Genomic DNA, 10,302 nt, shown 5'->3' with positions numbered 1-10,302 from the left:
GGAGGCGAGAAGTAACTCAGGTGTATTTTATTGAAGCGCACGTAGAAGGACAAAGAGCCAGTCAGTGGGTTAATTCAGCCCATTCTTGCACACTTAAGTCCCCGCCCCTCCCCCCCCCAGCTTTCTCTGCGCACTTTTTCTTTTCTGTTAAGTCGCCGCCCCCACCGCCGCGCGTGGCCAGTAGCAGCCAGAGAGTCAGCTTCTGGGCGCCGGGTCTGAGTGAGGAGAGAGAAAGAGCGCCTCCTCCTGCCTGAGGGGAACAGCCCGAGAGAGACGTGTCTGGAGAGCGCCGCCTGCCGGCGAGGCCGCAGGAGGACAGCCTCCCTCTGCTGCAGTAGTCATGGCTGCTGATGCTGCGGACGAGCGGTCTCCCCTACTTTCGGCGTCAGGCTCGGGCAATGTGACCCCGTCCGCGCCCCCCTACATCGCCGACAGCGGCTTGAGAGGTAAGGCTGGTGGGGGAGAAGGCGATCCATCTGTGTGTGTGTGTGCGCGTAACCGCAGCTCTGGGTTCCGCTGGCGCTCCTCTTTTGTATTTTCGGGGAATCGGGAGGACGCCCGGCGGCACCCCGGGGCCTGAGCCAGTGCTGAGGAGCAAGTCCTCATGTCCTAGCAAGAGGTAATGGTGTGGGAGAGAGAAGAGGGAGCTGCTAAGCTTTCGATCCTTACAATACGGTGACCAGAAAGCATTGTACTATCAAGGACACAACTGAACCAGTCCTGGTTTTTTCGCTCTGATCAGTGGCACAGTGCTGATCTTCAAAGAAGAGACTGCTGCTGCGGCCTCGGCCAGCTGGTAACGTCCGTGGACTTTGCTTTCCTTTGAAAACCCTTCTTACACCCTTTTTGCTGAATCAGCCATCCACCCGCTTCCCCCCTCCACGAACTGTAAATTGAAAATGAATGAGCATCACTGGATTTCCTTTCATTTTAAATAATTTGTTGCTATATTGGTCAAACGTATCAGAATGATTGGGGGGGTGCCCTCCTTGTACATAGTGTAGGAGCTTGTTCAGTATTGGATGGGAGGGGGAGTTGTCGCCTATGATTTGGGGGGGGGGGGGTAGAGGTTGTGATATGTCTTATTACTGGAGCAACAAAAAGGGGATGCTAGTAACTGTCTGTAGCTTAGGTTTCAGGATCCCTCGTTTTTCTAAGGTCAAGAGGTACTATGCAATAATAATAACATCTAGTTTCTATTTGCTGGGCAGATAAGAGGTAATTTTCTGAATAAAACTAATGCAAACTGTTATCAAGGTGCAGCAAGGACTGTGGTCCATAGGTTTCTATAGATGAGTTTGACCTGATCTTTCAAAAGTGAAATTTTATAAGCCAAAACATCTTAGAATCACCATCCTTTTTTTTTTTAATCATTTTTGCCTGTCTTCCTTTTTAAAGGGCATTCATACATGCATGCCTCACTGCTAGAATCGCTGGCCCAAAAAGGAAAAAAAAAACCATGCCCAAATGTGATCATTTGTGGGGGAAAAGTGACTGAAGTCACCAGAAAAAAAAGTTTGAATGAATTCTGTTAGAGCAAACAATTTGCAATGCAATAATTGGAGGAGTGTGGTAGCCGTGTTAGTCCACTCTTAAGGTTATCAATAGAAATCAAACAAAATAAAACATGGAAAAGAAAATAAGATGATACCTTTTTTATTGGACATAACTTAATACATTTCTTGATTAGCTTTCGAAGGTTGCCCTTCTTCCTCAGATCGGAAATAACCAATGCAATAATCAAACCACATTCTTTTATGTGAGAAAAGTAGTTACACTATTTCAGACTGCTTATTGACCCATGAAGTGAAAAAAATCAGCCATTCTAAACATTTTGGATCCGCTACTTTAGTCAGTCGACTTTTCCCAGAAACGGTAACAAATATGGGGTTAGTTCTATATGGAGGGTGCCAACATGGTGTGTCAATGACCAGAATACCAGCAATGTGCCACTCTATAAAATGGTGCTGAAATGTAATGATGCACAGTTTGAAGGTGGACATACACTTGTTTGGAGTCTGGGCTGGACATACAGTTACATGCGCTATAATGTACTCATTCTAAGCACACACATTTACACCAGCTCTGTGGTTGTTGTAAGTGGAAACATGTTCTCTTCTACACTAGTAGTCAATAAAGGAACGTAAACTCCTACTTATTGCACTGAATATAAAGCTCTGGATGCGCTGTACTTCTGGGAGATGCCATCTATTATCTAATGTCTGTTTATTCTCCAGTGATAAAATTACAGAAAGAGCACGTTTGAGAGAGGGTTTTATTTTGTTTTTTTTTATGTATGTCTAGTTCAGCGGTTGTCAACCCAGTCCTTGGGTGCACACCCAGTCAGGTTGTCAAGATGTCTACAGCAAATATGCACAAGATATGCATTTTTGACGAATTATTCGCCCATCCTAAAGGCTTGAGAAAAAATTGATTAAAGATCAGAATAACAAGTGAAGACAATACACCACCACAATAAATACATTAAGGGGTCCTTTTACTAAGGCACGCTAGTGATTTTGGAGTGTGCTAAAAACGCTAGTGGGCCTTTGTAAAAGACCCCCTAAATAAATATGAATGTAAATGGCCAGAATCTGCCTCCATCATTAAAGCTGCACAAGCGTTCTGGTGAGTAGAAGGAGTGAGTGAGAATCCACCAGTATACACAGGGAAGGAAGCAACAGAATTTTGAAAAGGAGAAAAAAACCTCTTCAAAGAATTAGATCAGTAAACAAGGAAACACAAGTGGCAAATGCAAACGTACAACGGGCAATTGTACACTTTGTTACTCCAGGAACCATTCACTTCACTGGTCAAAACCAGACACTGAATGATTGAACTGAACCCTATGGATGAATGACTAATAGTTGCAGCCCAGGACATCACATTATGGACAAGTGGGTGCACGGTTAGCATTTAAAAAACCTGGTGTAACAGACATCTGTAGATTCTGTAAAAAATAACTGGATATAGATACTCCATCTCGAAGCTGGTTGCAAAGTTCTGATGGAAGAAAATTTCTATACAGGATGGCACAATAAGGTGGCATATCTCATCCATTTGAAACTTTTTAAACATTACAACATTGCTGTGCTGGAAAAGCCCTGGGATCATGACCCTAAGAGAATTATGGAGAATAAAGTCATTATGATCACTTAGGATAGTGGTCTTCACTACTTTGGAAGTTGGGGCCACTTGGGATTCAAAGGAGCCAAAGGAGGGCCACCAGATATCTTCCCATGCAGGGCCACAACACTGCTGTGCAGTGTGTGACAATGACATCCATCACTTCCAGCTCCCTTTGAACTTTTCTTCAAAGATATCGGGGTTTCATCAAGGAGGTGTGTGTTTTCAAGTGCATTCTCTTCTTCTATTGAAAAATTCCTTGTTCTTCAAGCATGGAACTCTTCCTCCAATCCATTTCCCCTTTCCGACCTAAGCTTGGCTAGAGAAGCAGAGAGTAGTGGGGAAAAAATAGAATGAGAATGGGGGCTGCACTTCTCCCATGCTATCTTGAATTCATATACAGTCCTTATCTCCCCCACCTTCGCTGGGAGGCTGTTCCACATAACCACCACCATTTCTATAAAGAAATATTTCCTTACATTACTCCTGAGTCCCTTACATCTGCACCCTGTTCCTTTTCATTGAAGATCTTGTTTTAAGTTGAAAGAGGCTTGCATCCTGTGCATTTAACATAGGAATAAGTATTGCCATCTTGGGACAGACCAAAGGTCCATCAAGCCCAGCATCCTGTTTCCAACAGTGGATAATCCAGGTTACAAGTACCTGGCAAGATCCCAAAATAGTACATTTTATGCTGCTTATCCTAGAGTGGATTTTCCCCAAGTCCATTTTAATATTGGTCTATAGACTTTTCCTTTAGAAAACCATCCAAACCTTTTTTAAACCCCACTAACCTAACTGCTTTTACTACATTCTCTGGCAACGAATTCCAGAGTTTAATTACACATTGAGTGAAGAAATATTTTCTCAGATTTGTTTTAAATTTACTACTTTATAGCTTCATCACGTGCCTACTAGTCGTATTTTTGGAAAGCTTAAACAAGCGATTCACGTCAACTCGTTCCACACCACTCATTTTATAGACCTTTATCGTATCTCCCCTCAGCTGTCTTTCTTCCAAGCAGAAGAGCTCTAGCCGCTTTAGCCTTTCCTCATAGGGAAGTTATCCCATCCCCTTTATTATTTTCGTTGTCCTTCTCTGTGCCTTTTCTAATTCCACTATCTTTTTTGAGATGCGGTGACCAGAATTGTACAAAATATTTGAGAGGCGGTCGCAATATGGAGCAATACTTAATATTCTATTTGCTTTCTTAACCGCCGCTACACACTGAGCAGAGGGTTTCAGTGTATCTGCAACAATGACACCTAGATCCCTTTCCTGGTCGGTGACTCCTAGTGTGGAACCTTGCATTACGTAGTGTATAATTATACTACAGCAAGAGGCCCTCACTGGATGCCCACCGGAAGGGTGGAAGGCCAGATTTTAGGACTAAGGCTGTAAAAATACCAGCTTGGTTTAAAAATCTATGACTGGCTGAGCAAGGACATGCTTTTCCTGTAAGTTAATATGTGTCCCCGCTTGGGATCCATCCACTGGAATAGTGGTGGGTCAATTTACATACCTTAAACAGCTTAAACTGCTAAAAGGCACTGACTAGGCCTCATTAGAATTTAGTGTGACATTCAAAAGCAGTGCAAAAGCCAAGATCAAGGAATTGATGGCTAAAATCCTAAGTCAGATCACAAGATGATATAAGACAGAGATGTCCATGTTTGGATGTTTGGATGTCCGTATCTAGGGAAGTGTTTACAAAAAGGGAGCTGTCCAAGAGAGGAGGGAGACTTTCCTGTGAGCAGGGTCTTGCTTAAGAAGCGAGCTAAAGACAAAACCATGTTAGCAAGATAGAAGCTACTCATTAGCATGAGCCAATCAGTGACAACCATGACATTAGCATAGATCCAATCAGGTATATCTACTGTCATATTATCCATATCCTGAAGGCACTTATAAAATCAGGGTATTTCCTGGTTTGAGTTAGAGAGACAAGGGTTGGCACTCTCTCTCCAAGGGAAACCAATGTGTCCAACAAAATTGACAAATTTCCTAGTTGCTTTCCCTTGTAAAACCTCCAATTGGTAAAAGAAATTATAAAACATTAGCAAATAATTAACACCTGTTTGTAGCTTATTATATTCCTATAATTAATTGATTGTACATGCCTGTTGTCAATCACTGATTTGACTTATACCTTAGCAAATAAACTCCTCATTCCAAATGATGATTTGTGGGCTTCACTTAATGATCAAAGGCTGTAAGTATAAATGCATTGTATAACTTGTAATCTAAATCCAGTTTGTTATAAGGCTGGTATCTTTTCCTTAGACCTAACGTCTCCCTTAGAGGCAATAACTCCTTGATTACCCCAGTACTAGTGTTATTTAGAGATGGAGTCAGATTAAGGTCACTCTAGCCTTCTTGGGGGGGGCTCGGGACCCCCCAATTCTCAACATTGGTGACCCTCCGTTCGATTTGAACACGCCACCAGAATTTTTGTCAAAGTGGGGTTACTTATAGTTCTTGACTAAAATTCTGTTGTTTTATCTTCCAATTGATTGCTGTCCCTCATAAAGATCCAGAATTTCCTCCCCGGTGTTTCATACCCCTTATTACAGCATTCTGCTTTCTCTCTCTAAGCTTTCACTCCTTCCTGTGGTTAAGCCACTGTCAATTTCCCTTCCGTTATACTTTCCTATCGCAGTCAGTGAATTCTGTCCGTCCTTTCGTATACTCAGTTCTTTTCTCCCTGTTCTCCTGTCCCTCTTCCTCTTATGTTCATTCTCGTTATGTTCTTCTCCATCCCTGGCCGTTTTGATTGTGGTCCTACTCTGGTCTGTGATACTCAAGGTAGTTCTCTATAATCTTCTATCTCTCCCTTCCAATCATTCTGGTTTGTGTGGTATCTGTCTTATGCTTCAACACTGACAGGCTTGCCCCCACCTCTGTTCCTGCTCCCTCAGATGCTCACTCTCGCCTATTCTGTTTCTGGCCACTGTTGATTTCTCCCCATCCCTGTTAGAAACTGTCCTGATGTGTTGTTGTGCACGATTTATTGTTTAAATCTTCTTTCTAGTTGTGCGTTGGCTTCACATTTAAAACTGCGTAGTAAGTCTTGCTTCCTTATCTTTCTGTTACTGCCAGACTTTATGGGCACTCTTTCTCCGCCCCCCCTTCCTTCCTGTCATACAGCTTTCATAGCATAATTTTTGGCTGAATTTATAAACTGCTGTTTTATTTTTGCTTTCTAAAACTGTTTCTGAGACTTTCAGAATTAAGATGCTTTATTTGGCAATCTAATCTGTTGCCCGGTTTCGTTAAAAGTCAGAGACAGGGTTTTTTTTTGTTTGTTTTATGCTGCAAGAGACAGTTTGGTAGATCTTATCGTGTTCCACAATGTGGTTATGAAGTTTCAAAGGTTTGATTAATACAGGAGTTCACGATACTAAATCTTATCTCTATTTCTCCTGCGTAGTCCCTTTCCTTTTTTTACTGCGACATTTTTTTCACTTCCCCTTTTCTCGCTTGGGCGTAAACTTTTTTCCTGTTGTACTCCTGTACAGACTGTTTCTAAGATGCTCATTATTGCTTGGCAACAGTTTCCGGTGCTTATTTCCTGTTTCACTGAATCTATTGCCAGTCTGTCAGCCTGATTTCAATTTCTCCCTTACATTCTATTTTTCAAGTGGGTAGAGCCCCTGCTATTGCTGCACGTATTTTATGGTTTCTGCATTTATCCCTTAGCTGGTGATTGTTTTAGCAGTTTTTTCAGCAGGTGCCTAGCCGTCCTTCTCTTACTTACTCTCCTCCAGCACTGCCCCTCCCTTTCTTGATGGTTGCTCTGTCTCAGTCTCTAGTGGTGTTGCACTTTTTTTCCCCCTTGCTATCCTTTATATTAGCTTAAATAAGACTTGCTCACCATGCTGTTACAGGGCTTTCAAAATTTATTTTGTGTATATTTCATGGACTGCTTATTGATTGATATGTTAAATCCATTTCTCTGAGCTATCTGCCAGCGTTAAGTTTAGCTCAGCCTTATACAACTGCTTACTTATTGGTTCGCTACGGTTGTCTGTCAATATTTTTAATCCCACCCACTTCCCTTTTTAGGCATGATACTTTTCTTTCAGACTTTCGTGCTTGAATTGCAGTGCTCATTTTTGTATTTTGATTTGTGGCTGAAACTACACAACTTTTTACTTGTTTATTTCTAATTAAATTGTCTTCTTCACTCCTGACATAACTGAACGAATGAATTTGTACTGTTTGCTTTTGCATTATAGGCTTCTTCACTGTCAGCTGTTCCGTTCTAATGCTTTTGAGTTTCCTTCTCCTGGTTTGTTGAGTGGAAAATATATTGTCTAGTGAATGATGAACGTGGAATTTTTCACATTTTTTGTCCTGACTAAGGTGTTCCAACTAAAGGCTCTTTTTATGACTGTGCCTTCCCCGAAGAGCTTACATTTGTTTTGTTTTGCTTTGGAATATTTCGTTTTTTCTCTATTTTTCTACCACTTCTATAGTAATTTTCAGGGGCTTTTCCCCGGGACATACTATACTTTTATTGTTTTCTTATATACTAGTGTCACGCTATAATCATTGGGTTCGATACCGATGCCTGGGGCTTACATCCATCAAAGGTTACCCTTAAATGGATGACGGTATCTCAATTAGTAGAAGCAGACTTCCATTCCATTTTCGGAGTGGCCTGCGGATTCGGCATTATTGCCCACATATGCGTTACCTAGTACAGATGAGCGTGGGTGCAATATAGAGACGTCTGACGCATTTCGTTGCGAGTTTGGACAAGTTAACGAGGGCTTCTCAATATTTTTGAACTGTTAGTGGTAGACGAGCAAACTCCTAACTTTTTCAATGTTTTAGGAAGGTTAGTAGTAGAAGAGCAGACTCCTAACCAGGTTAGTGGTAGAAGAGATGACTCCTGACCATAAATTTTTGCTTGGTTTATAAGGTTCATTGTGGAGGTTAGTTGTAGAAGAGTAAAACTCCTAATCAGCGGAAACTCTGTGGACCGCTGCTCCTTGATTCATGATACCTTGTTCGCTGGTTTCTTGAGTTCTTTTGGGAGTGTTTGCGATATCCCTTTTTGGGGATTCTACCATGGGTTGGAACCCATGGCCAATAGTAGCAGGAATAACTCTTGGCAGGCAGTAGCAGCAGAGAACACTCCTGTCTTTAGAAGCACACTCTGGGGAGTAGTTTTCATTAATTAGGGGTAGAGTAGTATAAATATATAATAGCTGACACTACGTATTTATTTACTTTTGTACTGTCTCTCTAGGCATATTTCTGTTTACAGTTTTTGTCTTGCTTTCTCCTAATGTCACTTGCGGTCAAAGCGTTGAGCTTTCCGCCAATTAGTAATTTTTATTTTGGGTCCCTTTGTTGGAATACATTAATAGATGCGTGAGTATGAATGTGTTATGTCTCTGCATGTTCTACTATCCGGATAATCATCACATGTTTTTGTAAACTGTTAGCACATTATCATTTCTAGGTCTCCTTGCTATCTCTGAAGCTGCCTTTTGAACCACTAACTTTGTACCAGGTTCTAGGTCTGGTCAATATATATATTATTATTAATCTAGTTCATTTTTTCTATAGCATGTTACAGGTCTGAAGCTCATTTGTAGACCACTTGCTCACTAGGTCCCGTGGTTATACATATTGGGTGATGTTGTTCACTACCCATTATGTCATATCTTCCGCAACCAACACCAGATACTGGTGATCTGACATCTATTCAGATCTCTGGTAAGGACTTTCTGGAACAAACCTTTCTATTTTGCGGTTGACCTCCCTATGCCACCGAGAGTTCAGAAGGGCATAGTGATCCCGCCAACTGTTCTCTTTCTCAATTGATTTTCTGCGCTGGAGATTACATTGTATGAATCGTGAGTATATTTTCATTTATTGTATGTGTTACTATTAAGCTTGCCGTTGTATACTTTCATGGCATGTTGGATTAGCTCTAATTTGAATGTTTTATTTTACCAAATTTAGGATTAAGATTTTGTCCTCAATACACAGGGACGCCTCTGTATGTGGGACAATAACTGTGTCTGTGTATGACTGTGGTTTTCCTTTTCTGTTTGTGTGCTGTGACTTGTGATTGGCTACTGGAATATTTATTTTTATATTTTTTTTTCCTTTTGAAACCCTATACAATTCCTTAACTGTGCACAATTCCAATGATTGCTTTTGAACTACATTAAAAAATATCTTGCTTCCTCTTCTGAGCTTTAAGTTTTCTACATATCAGGATTAGGTTACAGTTTTAATTTCACGTCTATATGTTCCTGTGTGTCCTGTGATAGATGGCATATATTAAACCAGTTAATTATTAAGGAAACATTTCTTTAGTTTTAAATTTGTGCTTTAAGGTTACTCTGCGAGATTACCTATCAACTGCAGTGGTAGTAAATCTCAAAGGAGTGTTTTTTTCCAGGATTGTATATTATTTCATTTAAGCAATGTTTGTTTGATTTGTGACGTGATGTTAAATACCTGATTGTTTTTGACTTCTGGTAAATTGCTTTCACTAGAAATGCAAGCACTTTTTAGTTTTAATTTTATAGGTGTGCGTCCGTGTATGTGTTCTTTGAAAATTACATAATTGTTTCAGATATTTCCTATGAAAGGTTCTATATTATATGCCATCTAAAACACTGTTTCTTTGTGATGTTGGTTAAAATAACTAGTGCTGATGTTCACTTCCTGGTTCTCTATTGGGGATGTGTTCCGTAATAATGTATTAAGTGTTTTAATTTTTCTTTTCACGTCTTATCTACTACTCTCAAACTTCCTTCCCTGCCTCTTAAAGATTTATAGTTTTAAGATATATTATTGTATAGAGTTTCAGCATTTTTGGTTCTCAAACCCCAAATGGCACAGTTAAATTTCGTTTCCGGATTCCATAATACTACGGTGCCTGCCTTATTATGTATGCAATAGGGTTCGGAGATTAACCCTTGCATAACATAATTAACTAGTAAATCTGAACTAAAGAAATTCAGGTTGCTATTATTTCAGAGCTATGTTCAGATAAGACTAGCTACAATTGCCAATTTCCTCTTCATTGAGAACCGTACCTCTGGTAGCAGATAAAGTAATAACCTTCTCCTCTTTTCCTCTCCTGAAGTATTAATTCTATGAAGACTAATTACACCAGCATGAAGTATTAATATAAAAACTTCAAC

General features: G+C 40.5%; 1 protein-coding gene across 1 annotated transcript in view; it reads left to right on the top strand.

Moving 5' to 3' along the window:
* The first annotated feature begins 203 nt into the window (after nucleotides 1-203).
* Nucleotides 204-10,302, top strand: part of PIP4P2 (phosphatidylinositol-4,5-bisphosphate 4-phosphatase 2) — a 110,047-nt gene continuing 99,948 nt past the window's right edge. Inside the window, exon 1 of the mRNA XM_030216408.1 lies at nucleotides 204-446. Coding sequence (XP_030072268.1) covers nucleotides 341-446 — 106 coding nt within the window. The 5' untranslated portion in view covers nucleotides 204-340. The remainder of the gene's footprint in view (nucleotides 447-10,302) is intronic.

This window comes from Microcaecilia unicolor, chromosome 1 (assembly GCF_901765095.1).
Source record: "Microcaecilia unicolor chromosome 1, aMicUni1.1, whole genome shotgun sequence".
In the NCBI taxonomy this organism is placed as follows: Eukaryota; Metazoa; Chordata; class Amphibia; order Gymnophiona; family Siphonopidae; genus Microcaecilia; species Microcaecilia unicolor.
This window is presented reverse-complemented; position numbering and strand designations above follow the sequence as displayed.